This window comes from Falco rusticolus, chromosome 5 (assembly GCF_015220075.1).
Source record: "Falco rusticolus isolate bFalRus1 chromosome 5, bFalRus1.pri, whole genome shotgun sequence".
Lineage (NCBI taxonomy): Eukaryota > Metazoa > Chordata > Aves > Falconiformes > Falconidae > Falco > Falco rusticolus.
The window spans coordinates 58,269,299-58,294,153 of NC_051191.1; the positions used below are offsets into that span (position 1 = coordinate 58,269,299).

The 24,855-nt window shown below is 40.9% G+C and overlaps 1 protein-coding gene across 3 annotated transcripts in view; it reads left to right on the top strand.

The window, feature by feature from the left end:
• MYH9 (myosin heavy chain 9) overlaps positions 1 to 24,855 on the top strand; it is a 74,051-nt gene that overhangs the window by 35,285 nt on the left and 13,911 nt on the right. For all 3 annotated transcript variants that reach the window (XM_037387835.1, XM_037387836.1, XM_037387837.1), the window contains exons 6-24: positions 3,266 to 3,358; positions 4,043 to 4,106; positions 4,659 to 4,757; positions 5,632 to 5,775; positions 8,594 to 8,689; positions 9,751 to 9,869; positions 10,882 to 11,034; positions 12,827 to 13,000; positions 13,789 to 13,962; positions 14,549 to 14,663; positions 17,016 to 17,209; positions 17,524 to 17,645; positions 18,053 to 18,122; positions 19,067 to 19,227; positions 19,938 to 20,046; positions 22,121 to 22,252; positions 22,862 to 23,068; positions 23,586 to 23,723; positions 24,222 to 24,345. In XM_037387835.1, the coding sequence (XP_037243732.1) occupies positions 3,266 to 3,358; positions 4,043 to 4,106; positions 4,659 to 4,757; positions 5,632 to 5,775; positions 8,594 to 8,689; positions 9,751 to 9,869; positions 10,882 to 11,034; positions 12,827 to 13,000; positions 13,789 to 13,962; positions 14,549 to 14,663; positions 17,016 to 17,209; positions 17,524 to 17,645; positions 18,053 to 18,122; positions 19,067 to 19,227; positions 19,938 to 20,046; positions 22,121 to 22,252; positions 22,862 to 23,068; positions 23,586 to 23,723; positions 24,222 to 24,345 (2,488 nt within the window). The remainder of the gene's footprint in view (positions 1 to 3,265; positions 3,359 to 4,042; positions 4,107 to 4,658; positions 4,758 to 5,631; positions 5,776 to 8,593; positions 8,690 to 9,750; positions 9,870 to 10,881; positions 11,035 to 12,826; positions 13,001 to 13,788; positions 13,963 to 14,548; positions 14,664 to 17,015; positions 17,210 to 17,523; positions 17,646 to 18,052; positions 18,123 to 19,066; positions 19,228 to 19,937; positions 20,047 to 22,120; positions 22,253 to 22,861; positions 23,069 to 23,585; positions 23,724 to 24,221; positions 24,346 to 24,855) is intronic.

Sequence of the window (24,855 nt, forward strand, 5' to 3'; positions counted from 1 at the left end):
ATGATAATATAGAAAGTAGTGGTACTTTATCTACCATGAAGGTTTCTTGACTCTCACCTATTAGAGTTTTGGATGTAAGCCCCCGTTTTCCCAAGTATCAGAGCAAAATCAGATTTATAAAGCATATTCTTCAACTCCAGCTCTTTTGTTTTGGAGACAATGGCACCTTCCACTGATCCTAGTGCATTAGTATATTCAGCTAAATAGCTTCTAGCTGCATGGTGTGACTGCTGAGCACATTAAAGCTGCTTTTGGGGTCTACTGAATCTAATCATATAAACACTTCATTTGATGAAACTTTGTTTATGCAAGTTGAGATTGATGTTTTCCCTTGTTTAGTCTCTTCTTCTCTACTGATTTAAGTCATGTAACAGTTTTTTTCAAGATGAAAAATTTGCAGCTAATCAGAAATTAATGGGTAATAGTTGCTAATGCTTAAACATTTGTGGTGAAGGTTACGTTACTGACGATGTTTCTCCCTTCTCCATCCAACCCACTGTTGTTTGGATTCAGTTATCGAAGAATCTCTCACATAACTGCAGAGAATGCGAAAGTAAATCCCTAAAGTGTAAAAAAAAAAAAAAAAAAAAAAAAAAAAACAACAACAAGCCCCACCAAAATAAACAAAACCACCAAACAGCCTCCCCCATCTTTCAGTTTTTTAAATTGCATGCTGTGAAAGCTAGCTGTGATTTCTAGGTGCCTTTCTCCATACTTCCTGAAGAATAAATGGCTGGCAGAAGTTCTACATTGTGTAGAAGTCATTCCAAAAAGCATATGAGATGCAAAAAAATGCAGCATACAAGGTAGATATCAAGGATTTTTGTTGCTTTAAATTGGTGTAACTTCAGAGGACTATAAAGAGAGTGTACTGAATTGCACTGCCTAACCACAGGCTAACAGATCCAGTGTCTGCTGCTTCTGTTTTGACGAGGAATATTGTACATACTTCAAATGCATGCCAAGTATTAAACAAATTTGTTTCAGGTCAAGGAATGGCAATTACAGGTGTCAGAAAATTGGCAGCGTCTTGATGATAGGAACCTTAGAATTTCTAGAAAGCTTGTGATGAACAGCTCTGTGTTGTACTGGTTTTGCTTTGCAGAATTACCCATTGTATAATAATAATGAAGTATCTTCCTTCAGTGAAAGGTGATCAAAATTTAAGGTAAAAATAAACCAAACAGCGCCACGCAAAAAAAGTCTTTACAATTTTGAAGATAATGGGATGGTCTTTTTTTTAAAAAAGACAGCGAACAGTGAGGAGTGAATACATTGCAGTAATCGCAGCCACTTAATCTTACGTGCCATTGCCACGGCATTCTGAGAACTTGATCTTCCCACTGTATGGTGCTAAGGCAAGTCATGAAGGCTAGCTGACTTGACCAGCTCTTAAGCATTTTCTTTTCCTCACAGCTTTATACTGCTGTGAGTCTGAGCTGGCATTCTCTATGCATATTGCTACCTTGCTGGTTCAAGAGACCTAATCGCCACTAAACCACAGTTTACCAACACGTACTTGACACTAATGACACTTTTTTTCCTGAGGTACTAAATAACAGGAGGGTCTACAGTATGGGTTTCTGTCAACTTTTGATCTTTGTGTAGCTAAGCATGACCTTAGTTTTATCTTTAGCCAAAAAATTAGAATAGATTTTATGTCTAAACTTGACTTCTGTTTAGGGGAAAAAATGGGCATTTTGTTTCATAGTTGGGTTGAAATGTTATGTTGCTTGCATCTCTCACCTGCATAGTAACACAAAGGCCTAGGACCTCACTGCAGGATGGGGAGGAGAAATGGGATGAGGGAAGAGTGTCCCAACTTCATTACACGTGCCAGAAGGGAGGAGAAATGTGACTGCCACACAGTTTCAAGGACTAAACCCTAGTTTTCAAGGTTTTCTCCTTACAAAACCATACGCTGGGTCTGTTGTGAGAGAGCAGGTGTCCCACCTCAGGTTCCCTTCCCAGGGCTACCCTCCTTGTTATATATACTTGTCAGTGAATGGAAGTGTTTGCAGAAGCTGCCCCTTCTGTGTATGTGTGGTTCTGCAGGTCCTGAGGGTCTTCTTTGGCGTTGCTCTTTGCAAGCGTGAACTGAGGTCATTGTGGAAGTAAGAAATAAAATTTGTAGTTCTTTGTACATTTCTCATGTATCTTCCTCTTCGTATATATTTTTTTTATTGCATGTATTTTTAGAGAGGTTGTGTAAGGACTAATCTGTTTTATAATGCACTTTGAGAATAAATGGGAACAATTTTCCTTTAGAAATACCCTTAAATAATTGGCCCATAAATTCCAGTTCTTGCGAATCTAACTTCATTTCCATCCATTATGCACAGGAAGCCTTGAGTACTTGCTGATAACTGATAAAAAGAGAAACATTAATATAAACTGTCATTTTCTGTCTCTAGAAGATTTTTAGGCAATCTTGAAATATATAGAACTTCATTTTTAGCACAGAGGACAAGTAATTTTTAAAAACAGCCAGGGAAATATCTAGAGCCTGCAGGGAAAGGTGTATATGCTCCAGTGGTCTAGTACTTGACAGGGGTAAAGGTTCTGAATTTTCTTTTTCTACAGCTCCAGCATTTTATGTTCCTTAAGGGGAGGAGTGTGCGAATATAGCAGCGGAATGCAAGCGATCATGCAGTTTGTGGGATACCACTAATTCCCCTTCTTGTGTGTGTGTGTGTGCCTTCTTACAAAGGAGTTCTTTGCTTGTTTGTATTTTGGAAGATGTCAGCTCTTAGTGCAGGCTTCTTGTTTGTGGTGGGGTTTTTTTTTTTTCCCCCTAAAAAAAAAAATTAGACCTTTTCAGACTAACTTCTTAACCTACTACTAGCAGAGTTCAGGACTGTTTTGCAGTAGCAAGACAGGCTTTTCCTCACTCCTCCAGCCTAGATGGCAAGACACTTCTGGGATGAGGGCCTGATCTTGGATGGTACGGTGTTTCGCTTTGATCCTGGGAAGTCTGTGAGGTGTTACACAAAGTGGCTTTGAAGGGTGGCTTGTTAATGGAAAGGGAGCACTGCGATGCCGTTGTGTTGAGGAAGGGAACAAGGAATATTTGTGAATGTTTCTGTTTTACCCAGATAACTAATGAGTCTCTTTTGAAGGTTTAAGGTATCATCTCCAAAGATTTAATGTGGCTTCTCTACAACAGATGCTAAGCTAGTGTGAATTGAAACTTCAGCGCTGGTTTGACCCAAGGGTTAATGCAGTGAACTGCTATCTACTTTATTAATTTCTGATTTCTCTCTAGGGAGAACTGGAGAGACAGTTGCTCCAGGCTAATCCAATCCTGGAGGCCTTTGGAAATGCCAAGACGGTGAAGAATGACAACTCCTCAAGATTTGTGAGTATTGTTATCTGACATGGGTGCCAGTATTCTCCAGTTCCTAGAGGGAAGACCTAGTCTACTTCTGGGTGAATTGATGTCAGGGGTAGGACAACTGTCTGCAAGTGACTTCCTTCACGTTAATCTGGGAAGTGAGTTTCATTCCATGAATTATCCAGAATAGGCCTGATAGGTCTCTGGAATGAATGAACCTGACTCTGCACAAGGATCATCTATACCAATTTTTTGTGTAAGTTTATTACAGTCAGTTTTATCCTGGAGAGCAAATACTGGTCCTTGTTTTGATTGCTTTGGAGAGCAACAGACAGTGTCTGAGGGGCAGATGAGGGACCTAGAGCTGAAACTAAGTGAAAATGGTTGAAGCTGACATTGAGGAAGATGGAGCTGTTTAGGTCATATAGCACATGAAACTGAAGGGACCTTGGTTATGGGAAATCTAGGTTGAAACTTGATGAATTTGAATTATAGGCTCTCTGAATGTCAGAAATGTCTGAAAGCAGTGCCTTGTTTGTTAAATCGCTGGTGTGATCAGTAGGCATTGCCTATTGGCTGACCTTATGTTTTGCCTAAAACCTGTCTGACCTGTTCTGAATTTCCTGAATTAAATAGAGAAGGTTACCTTTGCTGCTTACTCCTGTTAACCACTGAATGCTAATTTTAATGCTATTATCTTCCTCTTAGGGCAAATTCATCAGAATCAACTTTGATGTCAACGGCTACATTGTCGGAGCTAATATTGAGACCTGTATCCTTTCTGTAACCACTTAAAAGGAAAAGTTAAAGGCTATAGAAGTGGCGGTAATGGTACTCGCAGTCTGCTCACAATTGACTGTCACATTGAGAAAATGGTAGGAAGCACTTAGCAAGATTACTGTTGCAGTCTCCTGTTTCTTCATATAGTATTTTGTGATCTTTTGATCGTGATGGAAACCTTTTCTGAATGAATGAATTCTAACTTCAGGAGGCTGAAATGGAAGCATAAACTACGATAAGATGAATAACTTTGGAATTTTGTAAGCTGTTCTCACTTCTGCCCAAGGCAAATAGGGGATGGATGGCCACTGTTTTTCTGGGTTTTTTTAATCAGTTAAGTCTCTCTTATCATAGCCATGGTTCGGAGGCTGGCAGAACTGAGACCTGAAGCTCAGTGGGTTGTTGACTGGTAATGATTGCTATATCAATACCCCTGTTAACGGCACGAGAAGAACATCAGGTAGTAGTACATCAGGAGATTTTTCTCCTGCCATGGAATAAGAGGTGATTTGTACGCCCTGCCATATGCCTTGACTCTCTGCAGATCTGCTGGAGAAGTCACGTGCAATTCGTCAAGCCAAAGAGGAGAGAACCTTCCACATCTTTTACTACCTGCTATCTGGGGCTGGGGAGCATTTGAAGAGTAAGTGTGACTTTGTTGTGGTTATGGGGTTCCCTCATCGCAATGACAGAGGGTCCAAAACACTTGCAGGCTAGGACCTGTTCCTTCACAGTGTCTTGTCTCTGCCTTTTAGATACGGTCACCCCTACTTCACTTCTTTTACACACTCATACTTCCCTCTGCCCTCCCCCTGCACTTCTCTGTTTCTGAAAACTTCCTTCTCTGGTTCCTTCCTGCACTTGTCTCCTTGCCAGCAATGACTCTACACCCTTCCTTATCTAAATTACTGTCCCTTGTTTAGTCTTGTCTTGCATTATGTAAACTTTTTTTAGCGCAGGAAGGGTCCTACTGCAATGTACTCACTGTTTAACTGAATTGAGCAAAGCTGCTAGCACCTAAGCAGCTCTAGAAGTCTAGGATCCTACTGCACCTAGCTTTAATACTTCAGCCTAGTAATTAGAATCCATGGTGTGGAAGAGCTGCAGATTTGATCTGGGGGAAGGACAGAAGGACAGGACTTTTCTCATAGTTGCTGCAGTTTCAAGACCTATGTATTAACTTTCACCTGACTTGAAACAAATGAGTTGCCTGAAATTAAAGGCAAATTTACTTCCGAGTTAATCCCTGCTTCTTACAGACTTAGGGCATAATGATGATTGACATTGCTTTGGTAGAGTAGTCCAGAGGAGGGAATAAAAAGAAATGAGGCAGAAAACCTCCAGGTTTGTCTAAAATACATTAAATATTCAGCCTGCGGTAAAACTGGGCTTAATCTTAAATTCATACAGCACCTGCTAGCATATGCAAGTCAGAAATTTGGTCTTGGTGGTAGTTTGTCTAGTAAAAAAAAAAAAAAAAAAAGCTATAGTAACTTCTTTCTCAATTCTTTCCTAAGCTGATCTGCTACTGGAGCCTTACAACAAATACCGCTTCCTTTCCAATGGGCATGTTACAATCCCGGGTCAGCAAGACAAAGATATGTTTCAGGAGACCATGGAGGCAATGAAGATCATGGGCATCCCAGATGAGGAGCAGATAGGTATGAATCCTATGAAGGGCTTGAAAATGCAAGGAAATGACAGAGGGAAGAGATCATACATCTCTAAAGCTTTTTTGTTCTGGGGTTCTTTTTTGTTTATTTGTTTTGGGTTTTTTGTTGGGTTTGTTTTGCCTGGTGTCCATTCCCATGCTGCACCTCCCCCCCCCCCCCAAGTGAACAGTGTACAAATAATAAACTTAGTAGCTTTGGAGTGACCCACCTCAGGATCTACCAGCACAGTTTCAGTTTATACAGTTAAGGTTACAAGTCAAGCAGCTAATGAAAACATGCTTCTGCTTGCTGTTTTTGTTTCCAATATGAGGGCTGTATATCCAGGTTATGAATAACATATCCAAGATACAAGAATCCTCTCATTCTCTTGTGCAATGCATGGCTTGTGTGCTCCCCCTATCCCTAAGCAGTGGCTTTAAAGTATCTAATCCAACCACTGCTGGATTAGTACTTTGAGAATGGCCTGGTCATAGTGCCTTTCTTTCCAGCTTAACACTGAACTGCTGATCAGAAATTAATATTGTCTGATTCTGGGAGCACAGTACCATGAAAGTGAAGCTAGAATTGCATACAGCCAGCACAAAGTGCAGTGATATGTATTCACCAGAGCTCTGTGCTGTCTCATTCATGATCTGCTTCAGTGATTGGGAACCAGTGTTTTCGCAAAATCTCGGTTTCTAAATGTGTAAGGTCTCATAAAACTAGGACTGTTTTTTCTCTACACTGAAGCAGGCATCTGTGGTGATTTGAGGTCATCACCTCCTCTGATGGAAGCTGCAGCCCTGAGGCTGTAGGGAATATGTGCCTGTGCCTTACCTATTGCTCTTCCCGGTCCAGACTGCTATAAATCCATGCTGTTGTCATCCGCAGTTTAATATACTTCTTGATATCCTGAATCATCTGAGACTGAAATTGCTGTATAGAGGTGAAGAGAAATTTGCCTAAACCGAATAAAAGAATTAGCAGCATAATTTATTGTCAGGATGTCCTTCTGTGCTCAGGTTTTTGAGTTGGGTTTTTAATGTATGCTCTAGGGCATATCTTTGCTGTCACGTAGATGATAAATTGGTTCCAGCCACTACAGCAAAGATAGCTTTAGTGTTTTGCATTTGCGGTTCGAAGTGTGAAGGGCATTCATGTTCCTTATAGGCTCTTCAGAATAATTACATACAGTAGCTGGCTATATGGTAGGTTTACTTAGTTTTGATGTAAAGTCTAAAAGCTGACTATCTTAATTTGAGACAACATACAAGTAAGCCGTCTATCCAATTATCAGGATTCCAGATTCAGCTACCAAACCACTGGATTTCATAACATGCCACTAGGAACTTATGTGTTTCTTTTCTGTTAGTCCTCATGTAGCATATATAGAGCCTTTGTTCACTCTGCTATCAAAGATGTTGTTTTAAAATAAATGTTTCTGCAAGTGTCATGATTTAACCTCTGCTGGCAGCTAAGCATCACATAACCACTTGCTCACTTCTCTGCATTGCCTGCCCCCAGTGGAATGGAGGGAAAAACAGAAGGGTAAAAGTGACAACATTCATGGGTTGAGATAAAGACAGTTTAAGTAAGCAAAAGCTGTGTGCACAAGCAAGCAAAATAAGGAATTAATTCACCACTGCCCATTGACAGGTGGGTATTCAGCCATCTGCAGGAAAGCCGGGCTCCGTCATGCCTAGTGGTCACTTGGGAAGACAAATGCCATAACTCCAAATGTCCCTCCTTTCCTTCTTTTTCCCCCAGCTTTATATGCTGAGCATGATGTCGTGGTATGGAATATCCCTTTGGTCAGCTGGCATCAGCTGTCCCAGCTGTGTCCCCTCGCAACATCTTGTGCACCCCCATGCTCACGGGTGGGGTGAGAGGCAGAAAAGGCCTTGGCTCTGTGTGAGCTCTGCTCAGCAGTGTTATCAACACTGCTTTCACCACAAATCCAAAACATAGCCCATACTAGCTACTATGAAGAAAATTAACTGCATCCCAGCTAAAACCAGCACAACAGGTAGAAACTAGGGAATGAAATAACTTCGGTACAAGATTCCCTTTGCATTTGCAGTTTCCTTTACTCAAGAGTACTAGAAGCTCTTATGCAGTGAGCTTTGATTGATACACAGTGAAAACTGTATCGATGCAATGGCATTGAAAAATGTCATTCCTCTCCTAGTGTCTGATGCTGCTCTTATTACGTGCACCATTCAAAGAGTATGAATATACCATTAGCAATGGGTGGGGTGCTTCAGCATGTAATTAGTAACAGTTACGGTGCAGGCACTTTCGCCCACATCCTGCTGCCCTTCATACGTTATATGTCTGTATGGACTACAGACTTTGGTCAGGGAGCTGAAAGTGGTACAGGGTTTAAGGGACAAAATCTTCCTTCTCTTAATTGGTTTGTACTCTTAATAACTGTCTCTTTCCTGTGTTAAACAGTAGTCATTGAGGAAATTTGAATATTGAATTCATTGAGTGAATTTTGGCCCTCTAACAGAGAACAAACTTTTTATCAGAAAATATATATGTTGTAGGGTGGCATGTTACGTTCAGTCCTGTCTCCCACTTCACTGTAACAATGTTGAGAACAGGTAAATTGCCAGGCTGTGTAGTTTGCATAGGAGGGACAGGGCAAGTCCTGTGTCCTGAATGGGAGTCATATAGAGGAATTACCTGTGCGTTGTTTTTCCAGATTCCATAAAGATCTTTGGGATGTTGAGAAGGGCCTCTTAGCCATGTCAGGAAAGGTGACTGCGATGTATCAGGGCTTTTGGTGATGTCTGACACTAAGCTGTAATTATTATTTTAAAAGGTCTCCTGAAGGTTATCTCAGGTGTTCTTCAACTTGGCAACATAGTCTTCAAGAAGGAGCGTAATACAGACCAAGCCTCTATGCCAGACAATACAGGTAAGCAATCTTCTTCCTTCCTCCCCACAAAGAAAAATGCAGAGAAAAGCCTACAGAAGCTTCTTGCAAGTAGCAGAATATGTTACAGTACGTAGGGAATACTGGAGTCTTGTTTTCCTATACGGTGAATTATTTAACAAAGGAGCTGATGTGCTCCTTCACAGAAATACGCGCTGTGTTGCCAGGCGTGCATGTGCAGCCACCCATAGGCAGGAACGCGGCAGTGTTCCTGTGACAGGGCTAGGCAGGAAGTGCATGGGATGACCAGATGAAAAAGATTACTCTACTGGAATATGTAGTGTGTGTGTCTTTTAACCAAGCTAGGAATGATTGCTTCTGCAAACCTACGTTATCAGGCTTCAGGGAATGTTCTTTGCTGACTCTGTAGGTAGACATGTGACTGTAAGAGTAAGGTGCGTAGTTTTGTGGTGGGTATAAAGTATGTGTATGTGTTTTAATTGCACTGCCCATTGTTACGTGTGTAAATATTACACTGTTTCACGTGATAAGAAAGCTATCTGTTGGAAGACTTAACTCTTAGACCTTCATTATCGATATACTGCAGAAATGTAAGAAGCTGTTAATTTATCTTTAAGGTTTTATATTTTTGGCAATTATTATGATGGAAAATACCCTCTAAATAGACGTTTAGGGAGGAGAATAAACCATTTGGGGTTTGAATCTTGAATCTGAAATACAGAGTTGCCTCAAAGACTAATCAGTAGCTGAAGACAGAACAGTTAGCTTCAGAAATCCATTACTTGACATATCTTTAAATTACAATGAACTTTCTAAAGCTTCTGTGTTATTACTTAGTTGTATGAGAGTGTTCTTTTAATTTCGTGGCTTCTCAATAACCCGTAGTATGCATTGCAAGAGGGTTTTGGGGGATTTTTTGGTTTTGAAGATATCTTTGTCTCACCAACCTGTTCTTCATTTAATATTTTTATAAGCTGTTCTGTGACTTTTGGGAAGGCAGTTGCAGGAATGTTTTTCTTTTTCTTTTGCCTTCTGTGAGAAAAATGAACATTAATCTCTTTGTTTCCTTTTACCATCTTTAGCTGCTCAGAAAGTGTCTCACCTCTTGGGTATCAATGTGACAGATTTCACTAGAGGTATCCTGACTCCTCGCATCAAAGTTGGGCGAGATTATGTCCAGAAAGCTCAGACCAAAGAGCAGGTAAGCATTTTGTAAAATTGAACAAGTACTTTAGTCTTTTATCTTGCCGCCACAAAGCTAATAAATGTATTAGAGGGTTTTGTAGCATTTAATAACCATCTTTATGACTTTATGACATATGCAATGTATGGCAACCACACTTGAATACTGTAGCGTGCATATTGCAAGAGAATGTAATTTCCCTAATTTTGGCAACTGGCTGTCCCAAGGGAGTAAGATCCTTCAGTGCTGTATCCACGGGTGACATTTTCAAGCTGCTATAATACAAAGAGCACTATTTTTGAGTAGGTCAGTTACTAGGGTGGAAGAATTTGCTGCTCAGCCTTGAAATTTTGTAACACTCTTGAATCAGGTTGTGCCCTAATTGAAACCTGACCTAGGAGCTAGTAGGGTCCTGAATGGGGCAAAGCCCCTGTGGGTACTCGCTGCACAGCTTCTTTATTAACACGTCCTTGTTCTCAGTGCGAATAAACATGCCCCCATAGCATGGAAGGGTTTAGGAAGAGAGTGAAGTCTAGAAATAGTCACGGGCTGCTTTTCCATTCTGCCTTTCCATTTTGATTTTTAATTTCTTACTACACATAGTACTTTTTTTTGTCAATCCCAGGTAGGGTAGTGGCATGGGAGGGAGGGATTTGGCTTCACAAATCCAAAATTACAAAAGAATGTAAACGCTTTTCTTTAGGCCTGTGAAACCTGCTATGTTACTATAGTCTGTGGAGGTCACTGGGCATGATTTTTTTCTTGAATACCAGGCATTGCTTTCTCCAGCAGGCAGGATCCTGAAATTTGGCTTTGACACACTAATTTAGTAAGACAGATTCTTTGCTCTTGTTTGTGGAGTATTGCACTACTTTTCAGCGGGAATAAATTTTGAAATTAGCCTTGTTCAGTGAGTTTGGTGGTAGAGGGAAAATCAGACTGCAGTTGGGCCATTAGATGCCAAAACTGTGTAATCTGTGCCTTTCTTTAGATTCTAACCTAACTCTTGATCTTTGCCTTTTCTCTTTAGGCTGACTTTGCCATTGAAGCGCTGGCTAAAGCCACGTATGAGCGTATGTTCCGGTGGCTGGTTATGCGTATCAACAAGGCATTGGATAAGACCAAGCGACAGGGTGCATCCTTCATTGGAATCCTTGACATTGCTGGTTTTGAGATTTTTGAGGTAAGGGGATATCAGGTCCTTGTACTCTTTTTATCATGGAGCAAAGACTGCTGAAGGAAATCACTTTAAAACTGGAAGAGAACAGTGTATAATTTTGGAAAGGATTCTACTTTTGTTACTTGAGATCTCTGCTGATGTGAACTGTCAGATAAGTGGTTCATTTGTTAGTATTTGACATATTCTGCACATGTGTTCTCATTGCGGTATATTTTGGTGCTTACATGCTTTTTGTCCTGTGCATTAGAATTATTTTAATTTCACAGTTTGAGATGTTCTTGAATCTTTATAGCTCACAGTTTTAAGAGTTTGCTAACCTACAAAAATTTTTTTTAAAGTGTGTAGAGTTACGGATCACCACTGGACTTAAAATTTCATGTCCCGTTAGTCTGTCCCAAAACATTTAAGGGATGATCTGCTGAAATCTGTTAGTGTCATTAAAAATCTGTTAGTGTCGTTAAAAATTGTTAGAGATAGTTTTGTCTTCCTACTGATGAATTTTGGAAAAAACAAAGACATGGTAGACCAAATCAGATCCAATATAAATTGACCTATACATGCTCCTTTCTTAAAGAAACCTGAAAATCAGGGATCAGATTGTGGTTTCACATGCAGTTAGATTTAACAGCAGCGGTTTGGTGCAGAAAAGGATTGAACTTGCTCCTTTTCCCCTCTGCTGCTCCTGGCTGCAACTGCTTGTGCTGTTCACCTCTCTGGCCCTGGGGAAAATATTTTCTTAGGGTGTTTTGTAATTGAATCAGTCTGCAAAGGGGAATCTGAGCATAAAAACTGATGCAAGATAAATGTAGGATAGGAACAGTGGAAATAAAGTTGAGAGATGGAAAAAGAGAGGAAGTGGGAGCTCCCTCTGTAGGTGGCAGTGAACTGTCAGGCCAAACCTTTATGTCTCTGAAACAACAATTTTAGAATGTGGATTTGCATTATACTTAGTCTGAAGCAGCCATAGGCTGCCATCAGAAAAGAACTATCCTGCCATTATCCCAGACAGGCAGCTGTTATCAACCTTTGTTATGCTGGATCTAACTCTTGTGCAGCTGCGAAGTGAATTGGACCAATTGGAAAATTAAGACATGGAAAAGTTGAGGGCTGGTTGTTTTTTTCCTCTCCCCTCTCAGATTAGTCTACCTTTGGTTTCATGGTTGCTGAATCTCATGAAAAGGAGGGGAGTGGAAATACATGGAATTTCTGAAACGTGGAGGAAGTAGAACGGGACCGTTCTCTTTCACAGCTGCATTGTATTTAGCGTGGTCTAACATGAAAATGCACTGTGGGTGGTTATTAACCTTGTCCTTACAGTTTGAAGAAATCTGGAGATGTTGAAGAATTTTCCCTTGCTTTCCTTGCTCTGATTTTATATATGAGGATTAAAAGGGGACTTTCCAGTCCACATGCTTTTAGGAGTTTGTCTTTGGGCTTCTGTTCCTTCCCCTTCCTATGAAGAGCACTTGCCAGCTCTGAGTTTGTGAGAAAATCTTTTCTATTCCCAGGTTAAGTAGCTGTAGTAATTATTCTTTTGTTTACAACTAAACATTCTTTTGCAAAGTCTGAGGAACAGTGTATATGAATTCTCTAGGGATTGAAGCAGTGAGGCAATGGCATGTGACAGGAAAGGCAGTTCGTAAGCAAATGGAGATTTTGACAAAGGGCTCCCCACCCCATGCAGAGCACAAACTTAAATTCCTGAACTATAGATGTGATCTTTCACGCTAAGAGAATAGTAGGTGTGTCTTCAAAAACCACTGTTCAAACATCTTTCTACCTTTTTCTTCATTAGCTGAACTCCTTTGAGCAGTTGTGTATTAACTACACAAATGAAAAGTTGCAGCAGCTCTTTAACCACACCATGTTCATTCTGGAGCAAGAGGAGTACCAGAGGGAGGGCATAGAGTGGAATTTCATTGACTTTGGCTTGGACCTGCAGCCCTGCATTGACCTCATAGAGAAGCCGGTAAGCTTGTTGTTCTTCTACCATCGAGTAGCAAGAGATGGCTGCACTAATTTTGTCATTGAGGACATAAACTGGAAATTAGCTTTCTAGCTTTTGGAATCCTCTACTGTGTTTAGAAGTATGTTTATGTTTAGAAGTATATTTGGAAGCAGAAGCGAACAGTTCCCTCTTTGAATGTGTCACCAATAAGTCTGTTAGTATCGGTTCTGTAGGAAGTACTGCATGAAAATAGATATAGTCAGCCACTTTTTCCTCTCACAGGATTGTTTTTATTTGTGTAGATCTACGTGGTGCTAGATGTATGCGTCGTTTACCATAAGTAGTGTGAACCTCCTTACTTAACTGTGTGGTGAGAAGCTGTGAATCTCTGTTGCTTTCCTTCTGTTCTAATGAAACTTGAATATGTATAGATTTCATAGTAGATGTTCCAATAGTAAGGACTAGTTTGTGAAATACTGTGCTGTGGTCTTCTGCATTTAGATACCTGAATATTTGGAGAACAGTGTGATAGTATTCCTTCTATTAAAAACATTTTTTCCCCCATGTCAAATAACCTAGACAAATATGATGGAAGAGACCTTTTCGTAAAATGTTAAGAATTCAGATGAGGATTTTGAAGAATTGTTAACAATTTCTATTAGCATAGAAATAGTTGAACGGATACCACATAGCAGGTGAACGTGATGGGGATCAGGCTTAGGTACCCTTTATATCTCTAGCCATCTAAAGGTGTTAATGAATTGTGCAGTCATGTGTTTAATGATGTTTTGATATTTCCCTTCTTTAAGGCTGGTCCTCCTGGTATACTGGCCCTGCTGGATGAAGAGTGCTGGTTCCCAAAAGCAACAGACAAAAGCTTTGTGGAAAAAGTTGTACAAGAACAAGGCACTCACCCCAAATTTCAGAAGCCAAAACAGCTGAAAGACAAAGCTGACTTCTGTATTATACATTATGCTGGCAAGGTAAAGAATTAGTAGCTAGAACGTGAACGTTGGGATGTCTGCTTGATTTTCTAATGTATAACCACTGCTGCTTAGAAATGGCTACTTACCAAAACGGCTGCCTATGGGAAACCAGTGGAAGATTTCATGAGGTCGTTCCATTGCTGTGGACGTTACAGGGCCTAAGGGTATTTACCTGCAAATTGTTATTTTTATAGTTGAAGACAGGTCAAACAGACACCAGTTTAAATTGTTCTCTGTAACCTGGTGAGATTGAAGGTACTTTTCAAAAATGCTTCTGAAGTCTTGCATCAAGACTTCATCACCAAAAATGATGATGCAGTTGTTTTTTGTGTTACACTGTGGGTGGTGCAAACTGGCATTGCAAATCCATTCCCTTACTGACAGAACAGAACATGCAGCTGTCTGTTAGGGTTTGAAATTTGTAGGTATGCTTGCTTAGATGGCAAATCCGAGAGTGATTAGGTAATCTGTTGCTGATTGTGCAAACCTCAGTGCTGCTTTTATAGACTTTGCAGGATCTTGTTGCATCTTGTGCTGCAGAAAATCCCCCCCCCAAGTTTCTTGATGTGTTTATCTTCTCCAGGTGGATTATAAAGCGGATGAATGGTTGATGAAGAACATGGATCCACTGAATGATAACATTGCTACTCTTCTCCACCAGTCATCGGATAAGTTTGTGTCTGAGCTGTGGAAAGATGGTATGTAATTAAACTTAATCTCTTTGTTTTGGTTTTTTTTTCTCCTGTTTTATGTGGAAGAGTTTGATCATCAAAAGTCTGTGGTGAGCTGTGTTGCTTTTTTCCCTGAAGACTAAACCACCAAGATGAGCATTATCTAGAACATCCTTTGCTTAGGTCATGGTATTTCATTAAAAGTTCATTGTAACTCAAGAGAAAGGTTCACTTACGTCAACTTAGGTTAAGCTTGCTGCGTATATAGCAATTATTTCTTGAAACCAAGCATACCAGGATAAAATATAAATGCACCATTATGTCCCAGCAGCTTGCATAGCTGCAAACACAGGATCTGAGGTTGAATCTGTTTTCAGTCCTGCAACTAGTGTGTTCTTTCTGCAGCGTTCAGTATTTTACTCTTCTCTGGTTTTATCTGCTTTTGAGTCTTACTGTTGCTGTCACTTTCTGCGGTGGGTTTTCTTTGACGTCTCTGTCTGTTACAGAGATGCAGAACGTTCAGAGAGCCTATTTCTATCAACACTTTCCTATTCTTCATCTAGAACCAGGTGACTGAGAAACCCAGCTGTCTTGTCATGTGTGTAATGCATCCTAGAGCCATGCAAGAAATGCTTCCGTTAACTTCTCTTTGTCCCTTTGTCATACCTGCTTGTCTTTCTTGTTCATTTCCTCTGCTTTGTGCTAGTAGCTCCTCACAGACTTTAAACCAAAAGCAAAACTCATCTTGCAAGTGGATACAAGAAAAATATGGACATATTCAGGTGCTAAAGGTTGCTCTTGCAAGACTTGCATAGGGACAGCTAGAAGCAAATCCCTGTCAACTGTTTGACCATAGAGCTAGTAAGGCTATATTTCTTGCAAGGTTTGGAGGGAAGATTTCTGAGACTGCATTTAAACTGAAATTCAGTTTAACATTAATTCTAGTATTGGGATTTGACTTCAGCTGCTGATTATTTAAAAGAAAGTTTGGCGAAGGAACTTGTACTTGTGCATGAAAAACGGCCATCAGCAAGTTGTGCCTAACAAGACCTTTGCTGTGTGTGACTCCTTTTGGACTTGAAATGTCAACTGAATAACAGCTTATCAGTTCTCATTTATTGTTCCTAGCTGGATCTTCTGTTGCAAACGACTGTCCTTTTTGCTATCTTGATGTAGATTGCAGAGCCCAAGATTGTTCCAGCTGCAATCTGGGACACTCTTCTGTGGATTTCTCTGTGATGTCATCTAGTAACATAACCTTCTTTTCTTTCTGATAAGACAACCTTGACCCTATTCTAACAGCTGCTCTAGAAGTGAGCAGTTCTAAACTAATACTAGCTGTAAATCAGGATATCCTTTCTTGTTTCTTTTGTAGGGGTTTCTCTTAGTTGTGGTTTTTTAATCAGAAGCCAGTTGACCACAAGTTGATATATTTTTCTGAAGTGAAGATTGGGAAGCCTGAGTAGGCATCAGCCAACCACTAGAGATAAAGTGAAGTAGTAGCTTGAAGCCCTTAATAAAAATGTACTAGGGGTGTGGAAAATTGCAGTGATTTGGTTGTGTGGATGGATTTTTATTTCCATGAAGAAGAGCAAAGGGAAAAAGTAATGCTTTAGTTTCTTCTTGCCCCTGCTACTCTCAGATCAAGCTGGCTTCTGTTGAAAAAAAGGATCTGTGGAGTCCACACATCAAGGTGATAGCTTCATCAGTGCTTGGATGTCACTGTGGCATAGTGGAGAAACTGTTGGGGCAAGGGATTCTGAGTTTCTCCTAGTGGTATTGTTCATGTCTCTGTCATAGAATGCTGTCATAGAATACTTGTACTCTAAAAATGACTCAAACAGTGGTATCTTGAGGTTTGGTTTCTATCATGCCTTTTACCATGTTTGCTCAGTTTAAAGTAGATGTGGCTTTTCTGATCACCGGTCATGGCCGTTCTGCCTGTAATGCAAGAGTGAAGCTGGGCTTTTTCTCTTTAACTGTGGCCCCTTCTGGGTCAGAGTTAACTAATAGTTGACTCTGCTGGGCTAGCAGCTAGAGCTCTTGATCTGTTGTTTTTCATTGTAACCTAAGCAAGTAGAAGCATCTGAAACTCACTTCTAGATTGCTTTTCCAGAGCTGCTATCCAGAGCATCAGTAGAATATGTTTGGGAGTAAGTTTGTCTCCATCGCTCAAACTTCCTGTAGTGAGCTGTTGCTTTTTTTTTCCTTCCTGCTCCTATCCCTGCACAAATTCTGTACAGGAGTCAACATCTGTGTAGAGATGAAGCAAAAAGGATCCTGCAGCTCCTCTCATCCTGTTCTTCCCAGATGTTCTTTGTACATTCCAGTGCTTCCTCTGTGGAAGAATTTTAACACCCTTTCTTGTGCTCTCTCTAGTTGACCGTATTGTTGGGCTGGATCAGGTAGCTGGTATGTCAGATACAGCATTGCCAGGGGCCTTTAAAACCAGGAAGGGTATGTTCCGAACAGTGGGACAGCTCTATAAAGAACAGCTGGCTAAACTGATGGCTACCTTGAGGAACACCAACCCAAACTTCGTCCGTTGCATTATCCCCAACCATGAGAAGAAGGTAAAGACAGTACAGCCTGTGCAGTCTTACATGGGCTTCTTTGGGGCATGTGGCTGGGTTGCTCTCTTTGTCAGGGTTTGCAAGAGATCTTAAAAATGTCCTGTATTCTCAGGATATCTTTTTAAGGTCATCCTAAATAACTGTAGTTACCAATGTTTTGGAGACCAATCTTTGCAGTTCTTCTTAAGATAGCATAAAAACTTTCAATTGCTTCTAGCTGGAAAAGAGAGGACTGGCTGCTTTACAAAAAACAGGGGGACGCCCCTTTTGTAAAAGCTTTGTGGTATTTATAAAGTGTACTTTTTCCTCACTAGGCTGGAAAACTAGATCCCCACTTGGTCCTTGACCAGCTTCGCTGTAATGGAGTGCTGGAGGGAATTCGTATTTGTCGTCAAGGTTTCCCCAACAGAGTTGTGTTCCAGGAATTCAGACAAAGGTAAGGCCTAGAAAAGAATCTGAATCAGTCTTTATCCTGGCAAAGTTAAGACAGACATAAGTGCACAAATTAAAGCATTTTATTGCAACTAGATTGCCACTCTTTTCAAAGGCAGCACATCTGTCCCTTTATATTTGATGGCACAAAGCCTCTTGAAAGCATCTTTGACTTCTCTGCTAAGCGTGTATTTAAGGTGAGGCACAGAGAACCCCGTCTAAGACTGCTTCATACTCTGTCTGGAGATGCATTTTCTTTTCTCTAATGAGACCGTAAACTGTCAAACTCATAGTGGTGTAGGAATGCATTACTGATTTTTTTTTTTCCCCTGTTTGTTTGTTGTTGTTTTCAAATATACTTGTGTAACTAGTCTAATACTTTCTCCTTTTCAAATGCTTTCTCCTTTTCAGATACGAAATCTTAACTCCAAATGCAATTCCCAAAGGATTTATGGATGGGAAGCAGGCTTGTGTACTGATGGTAAGACATCCCAGAAACTCTACTTGAATAGAATAAACTTTATGGGTGTGGTTTGGAAATCAGAGTTGTGCATGTTAAATATGTCTTGTACTCACAGACTGAAATTCCAAAGTCAAGTGTTTTGTTTGGTAGGAGGAGGGTGCAAAAAGTTTTCTTTTGGCTTTGCAGATGGAGGCTTCTGGCTAGCATGGGGTTCAATAATCCTAGGCAAAGAGGATCTTTGTTTCCACAGATGCATATACTTTGAGATTCCAGCAGTATTCCTGAAATCAAAATGCTTAGAAGCATTAATGTTATCTTTACCTTATACTTAAAGTATGAGCTTCAACAAACTCTTTGTAACAGCCTGCTGATGACAGATGCTTTCAATGAAGGCTCCAATTAATTTCTGCAGGATTGCCTGCTTCAGAGGGAAAGCTTTGGCTCTGTAGCTTGAAGACTAGGGGAGACTGAATTGAATTTGGCTGTAAGGGATTCCTATTTTTTCTTTCTGAAGAGGAATAAGGTATACTACTTTAACTAGTATAAGCAAATCCTTTAAAGGACAGGAAAGTTGGCTGGGGGGCCTTTTTCTGACAAAGGTTAGGACTGGGAAAAAATAAATAGGAAGGATCAACAGATGTTTTTCCTTTAGGAAAGGAAGAGGGCTCTTGGGACTGGCATATGTTCCTCACAGCATCCTTGTAGTTCTGAGTACTTGATGTAGTGTATTAAACAATGCTTTCTATCATATTTTCTGTCTCTGGTTACCTCCTTTTCATGCTGTGCTTGGCTGACCTCCAACTCCTTTAATTGGGACAGGACTTATTTGAGCTAGGAACTTTGGTTGGCCTAGGTGGCTCCTTGTAGGGAGCGGGTGTCTTACAGCCATGAAACATAAATACATTTTGTGATGTTTCACGTGAAGCAGCCTTTGCATGAGATGAATGCTTCTCTCATTTTAGATCAAAGCATTGGAGCTGGATTCAAACCTTTACCGAATTGGACAGAGTAAAGTGTTTTTTAGAGCTGGAGTCCTTGCTCATCTTGAAGAAGAGAGAGATCTGAAGATCACAGATGTCATTATTGGCTTCCAAGCATGCTGCAGAGGCTACCTGGCCAGAAAGTAAGGACCATATTTTGTAAAGTACATCATAAAAATGTACGTTTTTCCCATTCAGGTACAAGTTTCTTCTTTAGAAAAGCTGACTGGAAGTTATTTTTTGTCAGAAAGGCTATGATTTATTTGTTGTTGAAGGTGTTTTAGAGTTTTCTGATCTCTGTAATGCCAGACTTCTGGCACCTGCAAGAAACTCGGTGTGCTGCTATCCCACATACTACCAGAGCAGTAAAGTCTCTTCTTTCTGTAGTAATACTACACAGCAGGCAAAGATTTTGACAGAAATGCTCAAACTGCAAGTGTGCAAATGAAAAAGTCTTAGTATGGTACTGATCCAGGAGGTATAGGATTTCTCTGAAGTTATTGGGTAGGACTGCAAATGATACAGTTCTAAAACCAAAAATATCTGTCAGATTGGCAGAAAACCCACGTGTGTTACCAATCTCCCTTTTTTGAAATTAAGAGTGAGGCTTTATGGATTAGATGATATTAGGGAAAAACTTCATTAAATAGGGAATTGAATAAAGGAAAAAAAAAATCCTTACCTGAGCAGAAAAAAACTTGAAAAAGATAGAGGATGTTCACTGGAAATTTTGCTGTTTTTTTAGGAAGGAATCTTGTAAAGTAAAAACGTAGAGTTATCTGAGAAAGGGCTTAGTGGAGAGAATTGTGTGTTGCTGTGGGTTCCTTTTGTCTGACTTCCACTTACCTTGCAGAGCCTTTGCCAAACGCCAGCAGCAACTGACAGCCATGAAAGTGCTTCAGAGGAATTGCGCTGCCTATTTGAAACTGCGGAACTGGCAATGGTGGAGGTTGTTCACCAAGGTAATAATTTTTCCCTTTGCAATTTTGACAGTTTGGTTGCAGTTTCAGCTTCTCAGGTTGAACCAGAGCCCCCAAACCACTTCCTCCACAATTGGGCAGGTTTGCAGTTACACGTTGATTGATTTAGGCAGAGAATATTTGATAGCTGTGCAGTATGCCTGCATAAATCATGTGCAAAGCTATATTCAAGTAATGTGGAAAAGCAGAAGTAATCTTTGAATGCTTTATGCCTAAGAAGAGTAAGAGGATCACTTCCTTTGGTGGTATGGTACTTCAAAGAGTCATTTACTACGTGGCTACTCAATTTAGCTAGACAAAAATTGTTAATATGGGGATGGCTTGCCATCTCTTTTCTCCAGGGTTGTAAGTGCAAAGGAAGAGCGCTGAGGTCTGATCTTGCTGTTAAGACTTGTAGATATTTTACCTTTATAAAGACAATGAACACATGAAGAAATCGTGTCTTCTAAATGTGTGGGATTTCTTGCATTTTAGCCATGAGACTTTGCAGCTAAAAGAGTTGAGAGCAGAATTTAAACTTCTTTCCTATGAAATTATTTGTAAGTGTTTTTGATGGGAGAGCACAGAGATGGGTGGTGTTCGGGGTTTTTTTTCATGGAATCATAGAATAGTTTGGGTTGGAAGGGATTTTTAAAGGTCACCTAGTCCACCTCCTGGCTGCAACAAACAGGGACATCTTCAACTAGATCGGGTTGCTCAGAGCCCTGTCCAGCCTAACTTTGAACGCTTCCAGGGATGAGGAATCTACCACCTCTCTGGGCAATCTCTTCCAGTGTTTCCCTACCCTTGTAAAAAATTCCTTCTATCTAGTTTAAATCTACCCTCTTACTTTTAAAACCATTGCTCCTTGTCCTGTTGCAACAGGCCCAGCTTAAAAAGTTTGTCCCTGTGTTATAGGCCCCTTTACTGAAAGGCTGCCATAAGGTCTCACTGGATCCTTCTCCAGGCTGAACAACCCCAACTCTCAGCCTTTCTTCATAGGAGAGGTGTTCCATCCCTCTTGATCTCTGTGGCCCTCCTCTGGACCCATTCCAACAGGTCCATGTCTTTCCTGTGCTGAGGGCTCCAGAGCTGGATGCAGTACTCCAGGTGGGGACTCACCAGAGCAGAGTAAAAGGGCAGAATCACCTCCCTCAATCTGCTGGGCACACTACTTTGGATGCAGCCCAGGATACAGTTGGCTTTCTGGGCTGCAAGTGCATATTGCCAGCTCATGTCCAGCTTTTCATCCACCAGTACCCCCAAGTCCTTTTCCACAGGGCTGCTTTCAATCCTTTCATCCCACAGTCTGTACTGATACAGAGGACTGCCCCAGTCCAGCTGCAGGACCTTGCACTTGGCCTTGTTGAAGCTCATGAGGTTCACATGAAACCACTTTTTAAGCTTGTCCAGGTCCCTCTGGATGGCATTTCATACCTTGGGTGTGTCAGCCGCACCACTCAGCTTGGTGGTGTCTGCAAACTTGCTGAGGGTACACTCAATCCCACTGGATGTGTCCTGGATGAAAAAATTAAAGAGTACTGGTCCAGATATGGATCCCTGACTTACCACCAGTCTCCATCTGGACATTGAGCCATTGACAGCTACTCTCGGGATACAACTATCCAACCAATTCCTCATCCATGAAACAGTCCACCCATCAAATCCATATCTCTCCAGTTTCGAGAGAAGGATATTGTGGGAGACTGTCAAAGGCCTTACAAAAGTCTGGGTAGATGACATTGACCTATCTGTGTATTTCCCCACTGTATGGCAACTTTTTTATTCTCCTGCTATTACAACTGAGCCCTCAAGGGTCTGGAATTTACCCAACCCTTTCCTGACGCACTCTGTCCTGGAGGAAAAGCTGGGCAGGCAGAAAGTGTGTTAATAGGCAGAGCAGATGATAACTAGTCCTCTATGATCCTCCCAGTATTCACAACAAAATGAATGATCAGTCTTTCAAATATGACATTTATTGAAAATTGTTTTATTCAATGCTTATCAAGTACAAGAACATCTCTTCATGTTTTTCTTGTTCCTTATACATGTCTCACTGCATGGGTTTCCCTTTCAGGTGAAGCCCCTTCTGCAAGTAAGCAGACAGGAAGAGGAGATGATGGCCAAGGAAGAAGAACTAATAAAGGTCAAAGAGAAGCAGTTAGCTGCAGAAAATAGACTGAGTGAGATGGAGACCTTCCAGGCCCAGGTGAGTCTGCAAATCTCGTGTGTAAAAGTAATTCTCTCTCTACCTGGCCAGCTGCTTGAGAGCACCTGCTTTGCTTTATTGGTCTGATAGGCAAGCTGCAGGATAGCAACTTGTTGAAATGTGTGACTCAGCTGCCATCTTGTTCAATTTCCTTTGCCCTTCTTCCCACCTTAGTTCCTCTAGCAGGTCACTTTGTACAGTGACCACCTATCTACCTTCTGTAGCTGTTACATGAAGTCAGTCTCCTTTGGCTGAATATTGTAGGAAGCTCATTGAATTCAACCTCATCGTTAGTGGGATCCTTTTTGTTTGGAATGCAGAAGGTGGCAGCAAGATTGTGTTTCTGTAGGGCTGATAATTGTGTTACTCTTGCAGGGGAAAACTAGACAAAGGCTAACAATTTGTAGTTGCAGTGGACAGTTTGTGAAGGAGAGCACATGCTTAAAAGCTATGTTTTGATATTTAGCTTTTTAGTAGCAGCAGGAGACTGCTGCAATGATTAAGACTGTAACTGTGGAACAGAGGAGCATGTAACTTCACTGAACACAGATTGCTAAGTACTTTGGTAAATTGGAGCTGCTCTTATTTCTGACTTTGTGTCCAATGTAGCTAATGGCAGAGAAGATGCAGCTGCAGGAACAGTTGCAAGCAGAAACTGAACTCTGTGCTGAAGCTGAAGAGATAAGAGCCCGCCTGACAGCCAAGAAACAAGAACTGGAAGAGATATGTCATGACCTGGAAGCAAGGGTGGAGGAAGAAGAAGAACGGTGCCAACATCTGCAGGCTGAAAAGAAGAAAATGCAGCAGAACATCCAGGTAATGCCTTAGGAATGCTGTCTCTTGTCACTAAAGAGGATAGTAAGGTTTAGATGATTCTTTTGTCTCAGCTTGGAGGGAAACAAGAGAGAGAGAACAACAATAAAAAAGCATAAAAAATCCATTTGTGGAAATAGCAATAGAACACAGTGAGTCTGGTGCTGAGCCCGAGGCTTTCGGTCAGTCAGCTGGAATGAGCTGTTTCATTCTTGAAGACTAAGATGATGGCCGCTTGTCGAAGAATTAGACAAGTCTTTGCTTAAGCCAGGGGATTTAGAAACGGTGGCATTCTTTGCAAAGTAGCATTGTTTATTTTGCTAGAAAACTTGCTAGCTAGGGTGCAGTGTGTTTCATTAAGTCATGATAGATGTCACTTCTGGAAAGTATATATAATACGTAATAATACTGTAAAGGAAGGGTAAAGGAACTTTCCAGGTTCTAGTATTGCTTCTGTGCTGTTACACTGGTTGGTGAGCAGCACTGACAAATACCTTGCTTTTCTGTGGGTGTTGTGAAGGAACTAGAGGAGCAGCTTGAAGAAGAGGAAAGTGCAAGGCAAAAGTTGCAGCTAGAAAAAGTGACCACAGAGGCCAAACTGAAGAAACTAGAAGAAGATGTGATAGTTCTGGAAGACCAGAATCTCAAATTGGCTAAGGTAAGATTCCTGCAGCTTCCCTACATAGGCTAAAGATGCACCGGTGTTTCTCCTGGAGCTACTCACCAAAGGCTGACCTTTCCCATGTTACAGGAAAACTTAGGGATGAATTCAGTCTTGTCTTGGACAACTCTGACCTGGATTTTTGAAATTAGCTGCCTGCCTGTATTCTTTACAAGTCAGTATTGTATGATACTTAGATAGCCTTGACTAAATAAAGATCCATGAGCAAATGTTTTCTGATACGTTGTTATGCCAAACCATACCAAGTTATTCATCAACAGGCTTCCTTTAAGTTTTGAAAGGGCTATCAAATATAAACCTTTATGTAGCCATTTACTTGAAACTATCTGTAAACCTGAAAGGATTTCTTTTTTTCCAAGTTCCTTTGTAGCAGGAGTAGTCAATGTCATGAGTGTCATCTTGAGCACAGTCAGCTCTGGAAAAATCTCCTGTAAGTCCAGCAACTGCTTTGACACTGCCTTCTCAATTCTGCAGGAAAAGAAACTGTTGGAAGACAGAATGTCTGAGTTTACAACAAACCTGACAGAAGAAGAGGAGAAATCTAAGAGTTTAGCCAAACTAAAGAATAAGCATGAGGCCATGATCACAGACCTTGAAGGTGGTTTATGGTTTGGTTTGGTTTTGCTTTGTTTTTTTTTAAAGGCAGATCCTCCAAAGGACTTGCCTGTTTAGTTTTAGGAGGATATCTGTTAAAATCTGTTGAACTGCAGTTTCATTTCTAGAGTTTTAGTCCTTCTTGGTTTCTGAGGGGTTAAAAATTAGTCTATAGCGTGTATGCTATTGATTAGTTTGATAGAGCTGTTTGGTGGCTGGCTGAAGGTTATGTGCCTTGTCAGCTGAGCCCTTGATCCAAATAAAAATTCTCTGTAAAGCATCAGGCCAATGGAGAAGAGAGGCTGGTTCTCTTTCTTCTCCTGCTGTGGAAGCGTCTCCACTTTTCTATTTCCAGCACCATCAATCTGTCAGGGTTAGTGCTGTTTCTGATACTGTGTTTGCACAAGTACTTCAGACTGGAGGCACTTACCTGGAGGCTGCCCAGGTTAACACAGCAGAAGCCAGCCTATTTAGTTTCAGTAAAGGGAGAGCAGACCTTGTGTTCAGCATCAGT